We start from the raw sequence: 21752 nt of genomic DNA, 5'->3' as shown, positions 1-21752 counted from the left end.
ACACACTTTCTTTTTCAATAAATATATACATTTTAAGGCTTTCGTTTTTGGTGCTCTTGAACTTTATTGCATAACAATAAAATAAAAATAATTTAAAAAAAACAAGATATTAGAGTTGTAAAATATTCTCCAACCATTTGTATCAATGAATTATCCCCACTTGACAGACTGAATACAAATATGATTGTGTATGTTTAATTCTCCAGCATGGATAAGTGGTGACATGTTGTCCCCCAAGTCATCATCTGATTGCAAACCCCTAAGGCTAATTTAAATGGTCACAAATGGTTTCAAGACAAACATAGCAAATGAACAAATGAAAAAGGAAGACTTAAAACACAAAATTCATGCTTTGACTCACACTGATGCTCAAACTCAAGCTGCAAAACTAAAAGGGATTTTATCTGTCATGTACTTTTGGCAAATGTTTGATTAATTATTCCATCCGTTTATATGGGGCTTAACCTTTAAACATATACATCTATGAACAAAATATTCTTTCAACAAAATAAATGTGTTTTTACTTGTACTCCAACTTGTATTGGCATCACATTTAGAAGCGGTAGTATAATATCTTTAGATTAAAGCAACATTTCCTGTGTAGATTTGTACATGAAGAAACATTTGTTCCACAGTCCCAACATCTCTCTTTTAGATTCCACATAAAATGTTGTCATCCCAAATACATTTGAGTAACACGTTTTATTTTCACGTGTTTAAGGTAGTATTGTGTTGTAAGGGCATTTTCTAATTAATTACGCTTGCTTCAATACACAGTTGCCTTATTTCTGATTCAATGTTGTAGTCAAGCTGGTCAATTTATTATTTTGAGGGCAACAGGAATGGCCTTTAGGTTTCAAGGTTTCAAGGTTTTATTTGTCATATGCACAGCATATACAACGTATATGTTGGCAATGAAAATCTTATATCCCATGCTCCTCCAACAACTCAACATACATGGTGCATATAAGATAAATAACACACATAATATGTTATTGTATTGTGTGTGTGTGTGTGTGTGTGTGTGTGTGTGTGTGTGTGTGTGTGTGTGTGTGTGTGTGTGTGTGTGTGTGTGTGTGTGTGTGTGTGTGTGTGTGTTTATTTTAACTAAATTCATCCATGAAACATTTTTACCATCTTTTTCCATCAGAGTTCCTAAAAACAAAGATTGATTAATCAGGATGTATTGTGCCGTATATGATTATGCTTATTTTTGAAGTTCAAATAAAAGATAAATTGTTGTCTGATCTGACAGTTTCACAGGAAACTTCAATACGTCATAATCAAAAAGCAATAAAAACTGAATTCCTCCTACTTTTTTTTGCTTAAGGTTGCAATAGGGATGACAATACAAAGATGCAATGGCCCCATCTACTGATCATTGTTTACAACGTCACTTGCAGTTTTGCCTACTGAAGTCGTCACACATACGTGGTACTGTTTCACACTAGCGGCTGAAGTCGTTTTACATATTAAACCAACGTTTAGACACTACTTTAGAAGAATAATCGCTATATAAAGTAACAAAACAATAGTAGCTTAAAGACAGGAATTGCTGGCTTTTCAACTACCTGTCAGTCTCCTAAGATGGTAATAGTGATTTGTATTCATTGTCTTCCTGTGTATGGAACCATTGTGTAGTCAACTGGCATGTCAGTGCGCGTGCGGTCCGTTATTTTCCGGGTTGTGTCACATCGCCAGCTGACATTTGTAGTGAGGAGGGGAGGTCAAATTTGACTCTCTCTCTCTCTCTCTCTCTCTCTCTCTCTCTCTCTCCCCCTCTCTCTCTCTCTCTCTCTCTCTCTCTCTCTCTCTCTCTCAGTGTCTGTCTGTGAGAGAGGCTGCTAACTAGCGCAGAATCATCATCATCATGGCGGATCAAGGCGAGTCTCCAGCTCCCGTCCTCCAGCCGCAGCCCGCGCTGACAACCAGCTGGCCAATTACCAGAGAGTCGTACGAGCTGCAGGAAGTCATAGGTTAGTACTGGGAGATGTGATGAACGCTGTATTTTATCACGGAAAGACACGAGTTATCAGCTTGGAATGACGATGAGGGGCCTACCGGCTTTTTAAAAAAAATAAGCAGTAGCCTCCTGCATTGCTTTGCAATGCGGATGTTAACAGGCACTTTTAGAGACTACCGGTCTACATCAGCTGCATCCTGCATGTGATTGGAAATGATACTCTCGGTAAATGCGACTTGGATTATAGTGACCTACTCCAGCGGTGCCTGGTTATGGCTCGTGTCCAGTTTATTAGCCATTACTGAAATCACAGATGCTGTATCTGTCACTATGTGTTATTCAACATGTGCTATCTGTGATGGCACGTAATCATCTCAAATGGGCGATGTTTCAACTCTAACATTAACTTAATATTAACAATACGGCTAAATAGGGTAGCCTAATACTGGTAGGCCTAATATGATGATAAAAAAAGTCAACTCCTTGCGGTCATATTACTTACTATTATTTTCTGTCATTAGTACATGTTTTTAGTGTAAAAAAGTCTAGTACGTCTTTCAATGTTAGGAAAAAACTTTTTAAAAAGCCCATCATATTTAAAGAAAACCAGAGATAGATGTCTTTAATTGTGTCTTTTACGTCTGACAAACTGTGTAAAAACTATGCAAAATAAAACAGGAAAGAAGCTTCCTTACATTATAATTTTTTTATCAATTCTTTACTACAATTTTAAGCACAAAATAGTTGTACCTCAAAGTCAGTTTACTTTTTACACAGTACATAATCACTTGTTAACCCTTGTTTACATTCATATACTTATATAAAAATAAACCTTAATGAGTTGTAACCTTAAGACTGTCGATATGCTGGTTGTATATTTATGAAAATGTTAAATGTGCTGTAGAATTTTCTTCCTTTTTAGTTAAACTTTTAAAAAGTTAAAAAAGTTATATGCCAGCACAAGTCACAGAATACTCAATTTCGGTTTTGGATCATTTACTTTAAGAAGTAGTATTAACTAACTAAAAACAATATTATAAATCTCCTATTGAAAGGGGCAAAAGGAAGTTGGCTGAATATTTTTGGCACATGCATGAAATGTGTAGATGAGCCGAAAACTCATATCATTGCTGATAAGAAGTAGCACCCCAGCTGTGGTCTGCAGGCACTGATGAGTTAGGGACCCCCTACCCCCCCCCCCCCCCCCCCTCTGTTTCATAATCAGCCGGTAAGCACCCAGATCTCTTGTGAGCGCTCCTTATCTGTCCTAACAGTTGAAAAGCAATATGCGATGTGTCACCACTTCTTGGTGTGAACGTCACTACTCCAGCATGACCTGATTTTTACTGAACACAGTAAACAACTCGTCTTATTGAGAAAAGTGTATTTAAAGTCAGTGTATGTTAATGTCCGCCAGCACACATGAACGATGAATGCCAAAACATAAACACAAAACCTGAGGAACAGAAGGCCCGACAAATTCCACCAAGCCACAGAGTGATGGTGAATTTAAGAGTTGTGTTCCAGCTGTCTGTGTTGCGTGTCCCTCTGTGCTCCTGTCCACTCTGTCATTGCTCTGTTGTGTCTGTGATTCCAGGCAGCGGGGCCACAGCTGTGGTGCAGGCAGCCCTCTGCACCCCCAGACAGGAGCGCGTCGCCATAAAGAGAATAAACCTGGAAAAATGCCAGACCAGCATGGATGAGCTATTAGTGAGTACAAAAAATACAGGCTTATTTTTAAAATGTCTTTGTACCACTATCTAATATCTTACTACTACTACTTTTCCTAATACTATTGTTGCCAAGCCCTATCGTACAGGACTAGTGTACAAGAGGTAATATCCATGTCTGTATTGTACGCAACATTCGGACGGGGAAAAAAAGGCTGAATGCTACTCATATTTTCTGACATCAACCCCACATATATTATGTAGACTCGGCATAATGTTTGCTCAAGTTGAAATATTATACTGGATAACATGTATATTTAATATTTGAGTTAATACATTATATAGGCCTATTTATGTTACTATAAAAAAGTCTTGCTCTGTTGGCTTTGCTAATGGATCTTCATGCCATTCTTTTGGATCAGCCTCCTGACTGAGCAAAGGAAATGCTTTCATATTTATTAATATATAATTGCCTAAACAGGCGTAATAATGATGGACCTGGGAAAAGGCAGAAAATAGGCCCAGAGTAAACAAAAAAAAACATTGCAAAATGAAACACAAAGAGATGCCAATTCAGGTGACCCCGATGATCTTTTGGAGGTAATTTGCAGTTCTTTTTTTGGTCATTTCTAATTTACAAGTAATGCGGATTGATCATTAGCAAAGGATTAGGATCACAGACAACCTCAGCAATGTTAATCCTAGTCCCGTGTGAATAGGGCATCGGTCTGAATAACAATTTTTATACTTTCCACTTTAACATTGCCCGACACATTATAAATCCTGTTGTTTTTCCCAAATAATAGAAAGAAATCCAAGCGATGAGCCAGTGCAACCATCCCAATGTTGTCACCTACTACACTTCCTTTGTGGTGAAGGATGAACTTTGGTTAGTCATGAAGCTTCTGAGTGGAGGTAAGCTCCATATGCCAAGATACCTGTAACCAGATCTATGTCTTTCTAATGAAAGCTTAGTGAGTCTGCTGATTACTACATACTGTAACAGCTGCCTGTGTTAAACCTTATTTATTCTGCAGATGTCTCAAATAAAACAATAGTGTAGTCATTCCAAGTATACTAATTGTCTCTGGACTATTTTAATTGTCATATACCTATAGTCTGCATCTAATTATAGCTTATAAAGTAACAACTGGCAATAAATCAAACATTAGAAGTACCTTTTTTGTTTTGTCTTTACAAGTGATGTGTACAAGAAATTAAACAATGATTTAATCAGCATTTTAACAGCTGTTTTCCATTCCGATCCTAAAAAACATTGGTTTGAATCCTCAAAAAGTATTCTTCCAGCCCAGTTTTATATTCTGGCTTCATTACAGTTATCAGGAGGCAGTAGTAGACTCTTGGCTGCTTGCTTTTGTAAACAGCCTACCGCTCTCACTTGTGAAGGAGTTACAGCAGTGATGTTACTCACTCTAATGTACTGCCTTTAACGCTTTACCCTTTAAAGGACAACAACAAATTAGCAGAGACTAAGTAATTTGCACCTGGATATTGATCAGTAATGACTCGGGGTAACCCTGCAGCAAATTTGTGTTTTTTTATTTATATGTGAAAAATTAACAGAATGGTTTTCTCTGGTGTGTTTTAAGGCTCTATGCTGGATATAATTAAGCACACAAACAAAGACGAGGACAGAAATCGAGCGCTAGATGAGCCCATTATTGCTACTATATTAAAAGAAGTCCTTGAGGGCCTGGACTACCTGCACAGAAATGGACAGATTCATCGGTAAGACTTTTAACATTTGATCTTGATTCTGAAGTTCATTGCTGCTTATTCATCATAATAATGAAGAAAACCCAGTAATAACATCCATGTCCTATATGTGCATATTGTGTAAAACATATAAAATGCTGTCATTCTCTGGAGGAGAGAGATAAACAAATGGCTACCGGTTAATTACATTTTTTGCCGAACAGTGCAGTTATTGTGTTCTCTAAACTCTGAGCATTTGAAGGTCACTGAGAGGCTTGGTCCTCTGTCAGCCCCTTGGGCAGAGTTCCAGATGGTGGTGGGCTCTGGGACATGTTACATGAATGGAAGAATCAATGCTGCTCTGCGTGACTTTGTTGTTTGACTATGTTTGCATTTTGTTGACCTCAGGGATGTGAAAGCTGGGAACATACTACTGGGAGAAGATGGATCTGTTCAGATTGCAGGTTTGTTGAACATGATTCTATTGTACTCTGTCACACTCATTCTTTCCTTTAATATCATAAGACAAAAAGCAGGAATGCCTAAATGGTAGAACTGAATTCACAGATTGTATGAATTTGATGCAAATATAAGTGTTTTGTTATTAAGTCATAAATCAAGGTGCTCTAACATGAGACATATAATGTTTCTTGAAAAACAGACAGTATATTTAACAGGTTTGACGATAATACGTTTTTAAGAGACATTAAGATATATACAATATATGTTATTCAACAAATTATTGAAAAACTCTGTAAAGAAATTGAGCTAAATATTTTCGGGTCTCCTATTTTTGGTGTCAACTTCTATTGAATTGGTTAAAAACATTACGAAATGATATCTAATATCAAATAAAAGCTTACGTTTGGCCAGATATTTTCTGTACACCCCACAGTGTTTACCACACAACATTTTTAATGAACAAAATGCTATATATTGTACTTGTTCATGTATAGCACTTCTAATATTTTCATGTATGAACGATGTATCGGCTATTTTTTATATTTTCAGATTTTGGTGTCAGCGCATTCCTAGCCACAGGGGGGGATATGACTCGAAACAAAGTACGAAAGACCTTTGTTGGCACACCATGCTGGATGGCGCCCGAAGTGATGGAACAGGTGAGTCTATCTTTATCTATACTTAAAAAGGCAGAAACTGGTGTGAAGTTTATTTCTTTTTTATAAAAAATGTGTTTGTCTGAGTGTGATTCTGCTGCAATTAGCACTAATCACGTTGGGAATATAAAGTTAATACCATTATATTGATGAACGTTTGCTATTTCAACCTCTAAAATAATAAAATGAACACAATGCCCTTGAGATTAAGTTTATTTAATGTTTATATTGTATCCACAGGTTCGAGGATATGATTTCAAAGCCGATATCTGGAGTTTTGGAATAACAGCGATAGAGTTAGCAACAGGCTCTGCACCCTATCACCGCTACCCTCCCATGAAGGTGAGAGTTCTGGATATTCTTGTTGGTTGTTATTGTATCCTTATTATGTCTTCTTTACCACTATTTTTGTAGCTTTTTGTTAAATCAAAGAACTTACTAAACCCTATAAAGTTTCATCACCAGCAAAAAAAGTGCTACTTTCGATATTACTGGAAAAACCAACAACGTTGTAACTTTGCTCAACTGTTTTATGTAAAGGAACCTGTTGCTTTCACTTTCCTCAGCATTTCTTCTACAAACAGTTTCCTGCTTTGAGTTTCTTTTCCTCCACTACAATTTTTGTGCTGCTGCTGAAATGTCAGAGTGATTTTGATTTAGTTTTCTTGTCTCTTTAGGTTTTAATGCTCACCCTACAGAATGATCCACCCACTCTAGAGACGGGTGTAGAAGACAAGGAAGCGCTAAAAAGATACGGCAAATCGTTTAGAAAACTAATAACCATGTGCCTTCAGAAGGATCCTGCCAAAAGGTCAGCACCACATTCCTTACAAACACCAAATATTTCAGAGAAATTAGATGATGCAATGTGCGATCAATAAAAAACCTGATTAACATTCAGTGTGGGCTGTGTTGTGATATATTGTCAACACTGTGATGTTCTCTCTCTCTCTAGGCCGACAGCCGCAGAGCTTTTGAAGTGTAAATTCTTCCAAAAAGCCAAGGTATTTGTTTCTTTTCAAATATTTGACTTGCTGTCTTTGTTTGCTTTTGTTATGTATTGGCCTCTTGCCAACGCCATCAATGACTCAACCCTGTATGTTCAAGTTTTTTATTAGTTTATGATCATAAAACATCCTTTGATACGTCCAAAAACAAAAAAAGTTCACAAGGACGATGCATTTATTTTAATATACTATCACATAAATAAGTACAATGGATACAAATAAAACATTTAAGTCTTTCCCTGTTTCAATTCTATATCCTTGTCTAACTCAATATGTGGACACTGGTCTTAACTTGTAATTTAATTTTAAAATGTTGTGTAAATAAACAAATAAGGTTGATTGCTGATGGCTAATATCTAAAATGGAATTTGTATCTCATGATTCAATTCAATAATCATTTCGTGATTCAATATTTTGTGAGTTTTATCCACTGATTGCAATAACATGAACACAAAAACATTCACTAAATTAACTATATGTATTAATGATATTTTAATTTATGTCTTACAGAACAAAGAATATCTGATTGAAAAGCTTTTGTGTCGTGCACCAAAGATTTCCCAGCGAGCGAAGAAGGTATGTTGACCCAAGCGGTCCCTGTGTAATAACTCAGTTATTGACTAAACACGAACACATTATGGCCGAGTGCTGGGATTGCCAGTAGTTCACCAGAATGTTGCATTTACAGTCAACACAAGCTACGCACTCTGGCTTGCTTCAGCCCCTCGGACGCAGTTTATGCCTAAACTATTTTGTAGATTATGTAAAAATATGGGCCACTCTGCAGCAGAGTTAAACTGACATAGATTTATTGATATCTTGCAGCTCTCCATATGTGGCACACTCAAAGACAAACAGGATTAAATGAATTGTTAACATCAGGAAGGAGCACTTAATTTAGGTCGCTCGCTCTGTTGCACACTGGTCACGGTTTACTAGGAGGAAGTGCAGTTTTCAGGCCCAGCTGATATTGGCTTCCCATAATACTTCGCCTGACTAGCTGTGACAGAAATGGGAACAGAGGTCCGTTGCTGGAAGGCAGAGTGGCCGAGTGGAGGGCTGGAAATTCACAGACTGCTCCAGAGTAAATGTAAGGCATAGTGGATCGCAGGGCTGTTACTGTGTATGACGTGACTGTTACGCACAGACGGGACCGGGTGTCAATAAAGGTTGAGGCAACTGTTGTAGGAGTGGCATCATGTTGTTGAGGTGTGTTGATGGGTAAAGTGGTAACTACAGGCATCTTTTGCAGTCATAACAATGAATTGGAAATTACTTATTGCTAAATAGTAGTATGTATTTCAGACACCACTGTTCCAATTTAGACTGTATTGACTGTACTGAATCAGATGATGTGAGATTGGATCTGAACGATCTGCACTTTCGGTCAGATTTTGACACACTGCAATCTATATGTTGTGTAGCCATTGTATCACAAGACGGAAATGCACAATTACTGCACGCTTACTGCATTTAATACACTTTTTGTAGTCCTGTAATAGAGAGCATGCACAGTGAATACATCCAGGTAATGTCTTTTTCACTCGATATCTTCGCTGGATGAAATGTATGAGCCACAGAGCCGGTGTCCTTGTTATTTTGTGCTGATTTGACCTACAGAGCCATCTACATTATGCATTCAGCAAGCAGTACCCACAATGCAGGGAGAAGCAGTACTGCAAAAGCATATTTTGTTTTTAGGTTGCTGTGACGTCTTTAAACTAAGACTACTGCAGTCTCACTCTAGTAAGATGTTGTCCAGTTAAACCACCTTGACCTCGTCAAAGTTCAATAGTTTACCTCTGCCCCTCTGTTCCTTGGTGTTCTTGTTATGTTCCTGTAGTTTCTGTCCTGTGTGGTAAACACATGCAATTCTACTCCCAGGGAACAAGTACTATGTGGGTTTAAGGAGAGACGAGACTTGAAGCCAGAACGCTGTTATAAAACCTTACTGTTTAGGTCTACCGTGTCCTTGAGCATACTGTAGTAAATGAAGAAGAGATGGCAGATCCTTCAGCCGTCTGTCACCAACCAAGCCATTAAAAAAATGCATCTGATTAAAAGAGGGAAAACTCAGGATTAATATCCCTATAAAAGAAAGACATGATGAACACGGGAAATTGATTCGTATTTGAAATATAAACTATGAAATGGATCAAGTTCAGTCATATAATTCATAAAGTATGAACTGAAGGTACATGTGGGTTAAGTCACCAGCAGAGGGCATCCTGACACCCACAATGCAGGTTCCAAATGAGTAACTGGAGTCTTTAAAGTTTAAAGAATAGACATTAGTGGCATACAACCAATGTGTGCTGGAATCACTGACACTGACAAGTTGGAACATATAAAAGGATCGATATTGGGATCAAACATGGCATTTTTTCACCTGCAGGGGAACCAGTCTTATTCCCTGCAAACCCTTGCACCAACTTTTACTAACACTTTCACATTCTGTACTATGTTTCTATTCAAATTGAAATACATTTTCAAACATTTACCTAGGCATGCTAGCTTCATGTTTGGTGTGTAAGCTGTTTTTAAATGTGGGAATGTCGATCGGGTAGTCATGTTTTTCTGCTGGGTGTATTGATCTGTGTCTGTTTTGCTGAAGGACCCCGAGCAGAACTTGGGGAGCCTCGGTTCTATGTCAGGTTTGGAAAAAAAACCTGACACCACCAGAGCGGTAGTGCTTTTTTTCCCTTTGACCTTGTTTGACGCTGGGGCATTTATATGACCCCTGGCGTTAGTGGCTTAGTGTTTCAAGCGCTCTCTCTTCTGTAACACTGTAGTGCTTCACGCTGCTAGAAAAGTCCTGTGTTGCTTGCCTTATACACTTAATGCACTGTCAAGCTGCAATAACTCACAGGGTTTTCCAGTGCCTCTGCTTTACTTATCTGCTTTATGATGCTGGTTACATTTGCAGTTATATTAATACTGCTGTTTAACCAAGACGCATTGGATATCTCTTGTGTTTTCTCTTTATGTGATTTATAGAGTTTTTCCCAAGCTGAGCCTCCCAACCTGATAGATAGAGTTTCTATTGGAGAGTATTTTATACAACTACTGTTGAGAAGACATTCAGTTATTCAATAGTATATATACATATTTTGCAATACACTTTTGATTTGATAACATTTTGGGGCCATCAATTAAATCTGAAACAATAATATATGCTGAATTGACATCATCAGTTACATTTATATCGACTCACTAAAAGTAACTTGAATATTTTGCATTTTTCAAGTTGAGAAATTCCAAATAAAAGCCTCTTGTAAAGATATGTATTGACATTATCACTTTGCATCGTTCATATGAGATTGTTACTCATTGAACTGATGTATTTATTCAGTTCAAATCAACGTCATTAACAGTAAGTGGGCTGGCTGTGTGTCACAGGTCAGGAGAGTCCCAGGCTCCAGCGGCCACCTGCACAAGACGGAGGACGGAGACTGGGAGTGGAGCGATGACGAGCTGGACGAGAGCAGCGAGGAGGGCAAGGCAGCGGTGACTCAGGGCAGGGTAGGTGGCACTCAAGAAATGCAAGCCTTAGTGTATTCCTATATGTTTACTAAAGCATCTCTAGATTCATCTTCAAATGCATTGAAGTGGGATAACATTCAAAAGCAAATGATCTTAAAGATTGTTGTTTATATTGAGCTTTATTTGTCATTGTTACACAACTACAACAACATTTTGAATTGTTGTTGCATGTCATGTCGAAACCTTTAGTTAAACCGTTATGTAACCTCCCCTCCGTCTTCGACCCTGCACATTCCTCCACTCCCTGATCAGTCAGTTTTTTTGGATGGCAGATGGCTTTTCTCTGACAGAGCCTGTGTTGAGGTCGCTGTAATGAGCTGCAAGACAGCTGCAAGGATTTGAGGGAGAAACAAAAAGCCAGCCATGATCAAACAGCCCTTTGAAAAAGATAGCCAGATTTAATGTATGATGCAACAAATAATATGTTGTGATTCAAGACAGAAGAACAGTATTTTTACTGTTCTTTTTTATGTTTCCTTTTGAACGATTTCAGGCATGTTTCTTAAGTTTGGACAGACATAGAAATAGGTTTGGACAGACAGACAGATGGACACATGGACAAACAGACATACTGTTTATGTATTAAGGGTCTACATCTCAAGTCTCATGCACTTTGAGAAGCGAATGAGATAAATAAATAAATCATTATTGCTGTTTAGCTGTGATTATGAAAATGTAAATGTGTGTTTGATTTTTTCCCTCCAGTCACGAAGGGTCAAAGATGAGGCCAAAGATGTAAGTTAGCCCCTCCTCTCAAACTCCAATGTTAACTTGCAAATACAAATATAAATTCCTCTTGGGGAAGAGACAAGCAGACAAATCAGCTTTATCCTTTCTGCCGCTGTATAACTTGGCAGAGGGGCATTTTGGGAAATGCAATTAACTTGCCTTCTCCGGCGCAAGCTTGTGTAAGAATAATGAACTCAATTATGAATGTTTATTTCGATGCACAATTCTTTACGGAGTTTAATCAAAACAGCCAAGCACCTGTTTTAGAATGTCTGCCAGAGCCAGCACATTATTCCTCATTGATTGTTTTGGATTGACTTTCCTGTGTTGCCTTTCTAAGATGAACTCTGATTTGATATTTACAAAGGCTGTAATAGCAATATGCCTCTCGTTTTGTTCCTCCCAGAATGAGGAGAATGCCAACAATCTCCCTATTGAAGGGTTGTCAATTCAGCATCCCCAGGTGAGGGATTCAGCCGCAGCAGTAATTTGTCACGATTCAATGACCTTAGTTCCATAGTGATTTTTTCGGTTTGTGTACATCCATGCGTGTGTGTGTGTGTGTGTGTGTGTGTGACTTGTGTACATGTGTGAATGTTGGTCTCCTGGAGGGATGCTCTTAGCAGTAATAACTCAGAGTAAATGGCTGTCTCCCTGGCAGTGTGAGCTCAGTGTCTGGCTGTCTCTCATCTTAAGACTTACTGCCATTGCAACCCATTTTCTATGGCTATTGTCATTTTGAAAATGAGCCAAAGCAGGGGTAGTCTTGTGGAATTACGTATGACAGCTACTCAGCAGTCATTTTTCACTCTTGTCCATTCTTTCCAATACAAAGAGCCCGTTTGTAATATGGTATTGATAACACTGATAGTTTCTTACACAATGCGCCTTTACGTTTTGATCCTTTTCTTTCCTTTACAACCTTCCCTGCAGATTCAGAAAAGATACTGTTAGCTTTTTTCTGACTATATGTCCTCTACAATTACCAGAACCCTTCTGCTTTCTGCTTTACAATCTGCAAAACTTCTTAAAACTTTCATAAAAAATGTTTTTTATTTGTCTCTAAGTAGATTAGTGTCATCATCAGCTGTTTTCTCACACAGGTTGAACCGTATGTGAATTCCTCCTACTGTCAAGGTGCTCTGAACATGGTACTACGACTAAGGTGAGATTTTTTCTAGACATAGTTTTCTCCTTCATCGGCTTATTGCAAGGTAATTTAAAGAAAATATTGATTTGCATAATTCATGGCAACACAGTCTCAAAAGCAGATAAAAAAAACCCAATATTTATGGGGAGAAAAAAGCAGAAAAAGACTAATTATGATTCTGGGTGCATCAACATTTTATTTTGTCCTTAACATTTAGACCTAATGATCTTTGCCTGCTACGGGCAGGGATCCCTTGATCTCTCTTTGTCTCAGTGGTGGCGTCGTAGGGAGGAGAGGGTTACACTCCGTTGATTCTCAGGCTGTGCTCCACAACCTGCTCTCCTCCTTTCATGGCACCCTTTGCTTGCTGCTTTTTGTATGACAGACATGAACATAATTTAACTGCAAGGTGGAAGCTCCCGATTTTGCCCCGGAAAAATCTATGTAGATATTTAGAAAAACAACTTTCACTTTAACTTATGAGTCAAGGGAAATGCAAGGCAGGCTTTACCAATTTGGTTTATTAACTGTTATATGATCTGAATATCATATGCAATTTATCTGCCCTCGCCGTTTTTCTTACCATGCAAACAAAGAAAGACTTTAGAGAAATGCAACAAACATAAAATGGTTCGTTTTTGGACAGTAGCTTTGCAACTCCCTGATGAGTTGGTTGCAGAGCAAACTCTTGCTTGAACAGACATCTGAAGGACAGTCCGCAGGCGGCCAGCATGGCACACAGGGACATGTTTTTCCTGTGCTTCATAAAAGAACAGTAGATGGGATGACGCAGGGAAATGTTCATTGTTAGGGGGCTCGTTATTCTGACCTTGTTATTAAAATGTGTTGTGTTTTGTGATGGCTTGGGATGTTTTGGTTCCTCGGTTTCAATATGTATCTATGGTTTAATAATGTTGGATCAAGCTGTGGAAGTTGTGGCTCAAACATGAGAAGCAGATTAGATTAGTTATCATTTATTCCAAATGCAACACAAACGTTCATCCCAGCTCTCGTTTGACATAGACATGCTCTCATCCTGGTAACTTCAGAATGAGATTGTAAAAATGTATCAAAGCAGATTGACCAGCAAGTGAGTTGATTTGAAAAGATAAATGCATTCACTGTGTTTTATATGATTAGGCTGTCACATAATCTCTCTGGTTTGTACAACTTAAATATTCAGACATGTGATGGATGCCTTCTTATATGTAAAGCTATGAATCCTAATGACAATTTTTCTTAGAAATGTGAGGCTTTCAAATGCTAATATATGGCGTGGTGGATAACCAAAGCCTTTCACTTAACCCTCTTCTTTGACATGCCCTCCAGTACACTTGACAGAACCTTATATTACAGTATATTATTTTGAAGTAGCAGCAATTTACAAAAGAAATGATTTGAAAGGGTGAAAAACATCTCTCCCCTTCCTGTGAATTCTATCCTTTAAATGCTGAATATTTAGTTTTAAGAGCAATCAATTGGAAAGAGAATTTTGGGACACGGGTAAAGAAGGTTCTGCTTCAGACTGACAAAATGTATCTTAAAGAGTGAATGTTCCTTTTTTATTGTTGAAAATAATTTGGCTGGTATGTTTTAAAGTGAATCAGCACAGCAGCTATAATTGGATTATAATTGACTGCATCACATTTTTAGATTATTGGCTGTGTTCCCATGTTTTGGGGGCAGAACAATATGATATTTATGGCCACAAATATTGTGGGGCAATATAAGAAGCAGTGGATTAAAGTATGGTGATTTAATGAAAGATTTATCTGGAATATCAATGTTGCCAGGTCTCAATGTAAACTCAAAGCAAGATGCTTTTTATAAAACCTCAGTCTGGTGATCAGTTGTTAAATATTATACGACTAGCATAAAGGTAAATAGGCATAAAATACGCAACATTAAAACCCATATGTGAAAATGTGTAAAAGTCAGAAGTGAAATAGTGAGTTCATGAAAGTATTTGTATTCCAGAGAGCTAGATAAACAAATAATTTGTCTCCTCTCCCTACTAATAAGGGAGTTCAGCTGATTAGCAGTTTATGGTAATATGATCCCCTCTATAGCAGAGACAGGGGACAGCAGCATGATTGGATTCTTGTCAACATTTTACTTGGATATCATTCAATTTGTTACTTACAAAGACACAGAGGTCTCCTGAGAAGAGTATTGTCAGCAGTTTGAAGGGGAAGTTCAGACTTGCATAATATGCTTGCTGTTGGTGCAATGTCATAACCCAAATAGCACGATGCAAATGGATTTCACTGAGCAGTTCAGCCCAGAGGTGACATTTACGTGTTTTCTAAAGATCTTTTTATACAAAAGGGTAACTAAAGGTTGTCAGGGTATCTTCTGAAATATCTTAGACAAACAGTAATTGTCTGAATCTTCATCCATAAGCCTGGAGTTGGGTTTAGGCTTGTTGCCATCTTCAGTTGTTTTGAGCCACATTACTCCTCTCCACCTCAGGCATCTCACTAGGTGTCGCTAGTACAATAACAAGACCATGATCCCTCATTGGTTATCCCCCCTAAGGGATATGCTGGCAATTATTTAGAATTAATTAATTGGATGCGTCCTCTGACAGCCAGCTTCCTCCCCAAGGCCTGAGGCCGGCTTCTGAAGGGAAACCCCTGCCCCCTGCAGCTTAAGCAGAAATAGAAATGTCAAAATTAAAATGGCAAAGATAAAGAAAAAAACACAGAAAATATCATAACATGGCTGGACTGCTAATATCAGTAGACTACATATATTCATCTGTATTGTTTTTGTTTTGAGATAATTTATAATAAATTATATATACAGTATATATATATATAGAGATTTGACAAAATATATACGTTAATACTTGTACATTTTGTCAAATCTCATTGTGAGCGTTCGGGCTCACACCTGGGTTCCCAATGATGGAAGGACCACTGGTACTTTGAGACAAAATATATTTATTTCCGAACAGCCCGTTAACAACGTCCTTGCTGGCTAGTCGCTCTCGTGGGCGGTGGAGACCGTTCTCCCTCAGGACCCAGTCTACTGCAACAGAACAGAACCAGGTTACGACCATGACTTTAATCAGTGCCTGATTACCTGATCCCGATCAGCTGTCTGGCTTCCGGCTGAGCCACTCCTACCACTCCAGCAGCCGGCGCCCTAACCACACCCCGCTGCCACACTCATCTCTACATGTATGGCAGCCATTCTAGTGTCTGTTGAATTCCAACACAGATAAATGTTGTCAGTAGTTTATAAAATACAATACAACATTTAAAAAAAACATTTAACTCAAAGACATACCTATAAATAGTAAAACCGGAGGAACTGATAATGCTGTCAATCTTAATTGTTTTGGGAGCTGTATATATATATTCCTTTAGAAGTCTCCTTTAAGTTTGCCAGTGAAATGTTTACAGACGTATCTTTAGTATATAGAGAGAGCAGATCACTAATACTGTGCCTTTAAAAAAAATAATCGTTTGCTACTGCCAATTATACTGACACCGACTCTTCAGAGTGCTATTCAAGGATGTACATTTTGGGCATGTTTTACTTGGGAAGGATTATGTTGCTCACATCATCCATGTTGGCTTGACAGCCTTGGCAATAAGCACCCTCTGCTTTCTCTGCTGGGAAAAGACACGTTGTTTACGTCCATCTGCTCTACCAGAGTGTTTACCCTGTTTTTTCTTCTTGATATGTGACTCACTAAAATTACAAAAGTCAAGTTGAATCTCAGTTAAGCTGATGGAAAATCTTCACTTCCAGTGTGTTGTATAGACGTACTACCGGCTCCAACTGATTGCAGATACATGTCTTTGCTTATCCCGTGTTGAATAATGGCTCTAATCTCATTTTTAAATCAGGGTTGTGTGATTTATTTAACTAGACTACAAACCAAATTAATCTTTTCCTGCTTCTTTTGGGCACTGACACATCCTACTTTTATCACAGACGGGCTTCTCCCCTGTCACACACACATTTTAAAGACAGATTTTTATTGCAAGTGATGCGGATGAATGCTTGTTGATGCTACGTAGATACAAAAGTGCAGATTTCATTAATACAAACAAACTCGCTGGATTGATACATGCCTGTTTCTCTTATATTGACTGCAGTAGATATTATTTACCACTTTAAAGTTGCAGCTACTTTACAGCTCTATGTCAAAGCTAAAATCATATTTAATCATATCTTGAAATAGCACATGATCTAATCAGGTAATTTCAGACAGATAAGCAGTTACCAACATTTGCTGCAGCTCTATTTTCTAAAACCATTATCATAATAAATTCAGAGGTGTGAGGTTTGCAGTAGAGCAGTTCAACTAAGTATGGGGAAAACCACTTAGTCATGTCCTCTGCACAAGCAGCACATTTTCCCAACAGGTGCGCTGCTTTTATGGCAAACCAAATAATCTCTTTAAATTTACATCTAATAAAATATCCATTACTTTTGTAGGAAAAAGGCAATTTACATTTATATTAAACTATGGATAAAAATGACTGAGTAATGTGAAAAGAGTTGCTGAGAGTGATGAGAATTATCACTACACTCCTCCACTTTGCAAAGCGTTTTTGTGCCTTTTTAGCTCATTGATTTAGATAGCATGCCCACTTTACTCTTTTAGTTTCTATTAGTGCCTTTTTCAGGGAAAAATCTACGAAACAAACCTGCACCAGACAACACACAGGCACAGATGGACAACCATTTGCCAGGTGACACAAACCATGTCTAAATCGATGCTGATGTGGCTGCTACTTAAGAAAGGATCTGGGTTTTGCTGGTTCACAACATTTTAATGTCTATACACAGCACTTTTTAAATGTTCTACTCTTTTTTCAGCAGGATGAAAACTTTCAAAACAAACTTTCAAAAGACATCACATTTAAATCTGGCATTTCAGATGCCTCTTCTATCAACACTCCCTCTTTTCTCTTGTTTCAGGAACTCTAGAAAGGAGCTGAATGACATCCGGTTTGAGTTCACTACTGGACGAGGTAAGAGCTCTTTCTTTATGGATTTGCTTATCGTACTCCCTCTTTGATAACATCTTCAGGCACAGAAAATTGTTCTGTGGGTAATAGGTAATGGCAGTGTCTGTGCCCATGACAGTATCTAATTCAATATCTAACACAATTACCTGCTGAGTGGAACGCTGCAGGCCCAATATTTGTCGTGTGCTCCCTCCCCAGACACCGCTGATGGCGTTTCCCAGGAACTTTACTCGGCCGGCCTGGTCAACGGGCAAGATGTTCTTATTGGTAATTTTGCACCTCTTTATTCTGATAAATGGTGTTGTCTGGATATTATTCCAACCCCATTTACCATAAAACTGTACACAATGATTAAGACCACACAAATATATGAAATGTCTTATATTTCTAGTGTTGATCATTCACACTTAATCTATCTTCTTCTACTGCTGTACAAAATGTACTAGAATGTTCTTGTTTCATCGTGTTGTTGTCTGCTCTCTGCATTACAGTTGCTTCAAACCTTCAGAAGATTGTAGATGACCCAACTACCTTCAAAGTGTTGACCTTTAAGCTGGTGAGTTTCCAGATGACTGATGGGTGATGACACCCTCCCAAGTTTGTCCTGGCTGACGACATCAAGCCGTAAACAGTTTTGTTGTTGAAAGCCTCAGTGAGGAGTGTGAGAGATGGAGCATATACAAAGGTTGCATACAAACTAAATCACCTCAGCATTGACCAACATCTGACACAGTTAATGACAAAAATAACTTCTTCTATGTTCTGTTGGTGAACGAGATTGGAGCTATTAGGTGGGGGAAAAATTACTATTACAATTATTACCCTCCATAATTATATATTGATTCAAACATGTTTCTTTTATGATGTTGATAAAGTAAAGTTGACAGAAAAACAACCTAAAAAGTCAAGCATTATTTAGAATTTTAAATTAAATGACTTAACAATTAACTTTGCATGAGGAAAGTGAACTATTGTGTGGGATAAAACTCCAAACCAACTCAATGAAGAAAGCAAACCTCATCTAAGGTCCGTTTTATTTCAAAGGATCAGCGCCTATACAGCCTTAGACAACAATAACTAGTACGGTACTAACATTGCAGCAGGGATGCAGTTCTCCACTTATCAAGATATAATGTTAATAACAACACCATTACGGTAAGTCACCTTTTGTAAGAGTATTAGAGAAACAATATGAAAAAAGCAATAATGTCAGTCCTGTAGGATGTGACAAAAATACGTCAATTCTGTTTAATTGACCTTTCTGTAAACGCCGGTAAACAACATCTGTTCTTTGGGTCACACCGCTTCACAAAGCGACCTTTCTGACATGTTTCCTTTATCAGCAGCTCGTGAGTGCTGCAGGTGGACGAGTCTCTGGAGAGTCAGAGTGAGGGCAGTGTTGAGCACACAGGGCATGCAGATACGTGGGCATGCCTCCATTTCCATAAATCAACTCGGCTCCACTGCAGACATTGTAAAAAAAACTCCCTGTGGCTCAACTCAGGCTTTTCTCAACCAAGAGTTACGAGTGTAGAGTAACAAAACCCAGGGAGAGAGAATAATTACCCTCACAGGAGGAGCATAACACTTATGCAGGCAATTTATGGCCTGGGTGGCAGAAGAGCGACTTAATGACTTCGCAGAACAAGAGGTTACTATAGACCCTGAACTCACCATGACACATTTTCATAACAGACCCTTTGTGTTGATCACACTGCGGACCTGCTGAGTGATGGAGTGTCTGTCTCTGTCAGGTAAAAGCCGTTAGGTGTCAGGCTACCCATTCACACTGGCTTTCTCTCTGACAGATCTAAATACACACTGCCTTAAATATTGCCTCCCAGAGTCAATTCTGAACAGCCTAAAATTGGTGTGAAATGGCAGGTGCTAGAAGGTTGAACTGTCAGTAAAATCAATATTCATTTTTTTTTTCGCTGGGAGCTTAAGTCTAAGGATGACGCACTACACTGCAAAGAGTATGCGGACGGCTGAAGATCTCGTCCTATTAGTGGGTGTGTGTGTGTGTGTGTGGGGGGGGGGGGTTGGGTTATTTTTGACTTTGTTATTCAAGTAATTTAGAAACCCGAATTGTCTTTCAGATTTTTTTAATTAAACCTCAGCAGGTGGAAAAACCCTAATTTTGCAAAATCATAAGACTGCAGTTGTTCAAATCCCCTGATTAATCTGTTGAGTTACACCACCGGGGTTTGGAGATATTGCCGGATTAGTTTTGTTGTTGGAGATGAGTGTCAGTATGCAGGCGGCCCGCCCCCGTTGACCCTCTCCATTTCCTCCTCCTGACGCAGGATTCCTGCAGCGAAGACACGGAGATCCCCGACGAGGTGAAGCTGATCGGCTTTGCACAGCTCAGTGTTAGCTGATGCTCTCTTCATGCCTGTGGCAGGTGAGACAGTGGGGAGACAGTTCAGGGCACACAGACTGAGGAACACACCGCCGCCTCCTACGACATCTTCTCCCTCCCTGAAAACTCCCCCTCCTCCCTCACTTCTTTTCTCTTCCCCTGAGCCAAGCACCACCAACGCCCCACCTACACCTCTTTAGCACCGACTTTCCCGCTCACTGTCCCCTGACCTTTAACCTTAAAACATTCCACCGCCTAGCGCACACAGCGGGATCAGGACACAGACCAGGAAACCTAAAGAAGTACTCAGGTGGTGACATAAGGTGATTGAGATGTAGCTTTTAATGTTTTATTTATTTGTTTCCTTTTTTTTTTGTCTTATATCACATTGCCTTTGTGTAAGGCAAGGGTCTCATTATTTATTAAAATGGGAAGGTATTTGTATGTTGTTCTGTTGCCACACTGAAAACAATTAGACTTCTCACAAAACACACTCGTCAGTGATGTTTCCCTGAGGTCTTTGTCAGAATGTAAGATTTAGTTAATTTGTGGGTAAAAGCACATTTTCGTAATAACAAAATGAATGTCTGAAAAGAGAATGATTTCTGTGTCAAGACATGTTTTTACACTGAGAAGAAGGGACCCATTTGCTTGAGAGTGTGGATAAAATGAAGAGACCTGGATGCTACTGTGTATAATTTGCTGCTCTCGACAGTGCTAATGCTTCAAAAATGTTAGAGGTGCCTTGTTCATTTTTCTGTGCCTAAGAAAGTAGACAATGATTGAGACCACACAAAGAGCAGAACCTGCTGATTAACATTTCAGTTCAAGTCAAGTATCTTAACTAAATGAGACAAGCTACAATGCACTTTTGGGCTGCTGCTTAGCCCCTGGAGACAAATTAACATGTGTGTTTTTGTCATCAGACAAACGACAGAACCTTTAGTCATGTTATCTGCTCTGGTAGACATGTATTTAGATGCCAGGTTAATCGACAAAACCACAACAGTTTAATTTCCCTGCTATGTCCTGCTGCACTACAAAACCCTTTTGTTCCCAAAAATATAGTGAAATGTACTATATGTAAACCAAAAGGCAACTATTGAAAGGGTGATGAGCCATTTGTTTGTCCAAACAAGTTCAGTAGCTCTAAATTATTTTTAAGTACTGAGGTGGTAAATATTAACTTCTACTAAATTATTTGAGATGAAGTTATTTATTGTGTTTTATATGTACAGTATGTGTACCATTTCAGCATATTACCCCCGTTTCCTCTATGTAATCAGCTGATGTCAAATTTCTGATTAAGGAGAACAATAAAGAATTGCTATAATTTAACAAACAAGTGTGGAGTCTTTTCTATTAACTTCATGGCAGGACATTAAATATGTTTTCTGCATAAAGATACAATGACACATTATGGGGTGAGTTTGATGTCTTTCCTTTAGATAAATCCTTTTAGATAACCCCTTGTGTGACCACCATAGAAAAAACCTGCTGTTC

The 21752-nt window shown here is 38.5% G+C and overlaps 1 protein-coding gene across 4 annotated transcripts; it reads left to right on the top strand.

The window, feature by feature from the left end:
* The first annotated feature begins 1476 nt into the window (after positions 1–1476).
* Positions 1477–21588, top strand: stk39 (serine threonine kinase 39). Of its 4 annotated transcripts, XM_063888320.1 has the most exons (19): positions 1478–1590; positions 1823–1976; positions 3561–3673; positions 4440–4548; positions 5244–5382; positions 5758–5813; positions 6361–6470; positions 6708–6809; positions 7145–7278; positions 7423–7471; positions 7985–8050; positions 10874–10996; positions 11723–11752; positions 12153–12209; positions 12850–12911; positions 17838–17890; positions 18086–18154; positions 18379–18443; positions 20194–21588. In XM_063888320.1, exons 2-19 carry the CDS (start codon positions 1871–1873, stop codon positions 20266–20268), a joined length of 1518 nt encoding a protein of 505 aa, XP_063744390.1. In that variant the 5' UTR covers positions 1478–1590; positions 1823–1870; the 3' UTR covers positions 20269–21588. The 4 variants fall into 4 exon arrangements, with proteins under 4 accessions (XP_063744392.1, XP_063744393.1, XP_063744390.1 ...); XM_063888322.1 differs by lacking the exon at positions 12153–12209 and having other exon boundaries at positions 1477–1590; XM_063888321.1 differs by lacking the exon at positions 1478–1590 and having other exon boundaries at positions 1782–1976.
* The last annotated feature ends 164 nt before the right edge of the window (positions 21589–21752 follow it).

This window comes from Eleginops maclovinus, chromosome 7 (assembly GCF_036324505.1).
Source record: "Eleginops maclovinus isolate JMC-PN-2008 ecotype Puerto Natales chromosome 7, JC_Emac_rtc_rv5, whole genome shotgun sequence".
Classification (NCBI taxonomy): domain Eukaryota; kingdom Metazoa; phylum Chordata; class Actinopteri; order Perciformes; family Eleginopidae; genus Eleginops; species Eleginops maclovinus.
This window is presented reverse-complemented; position numbering and strand designations above follow the sequence as displayed.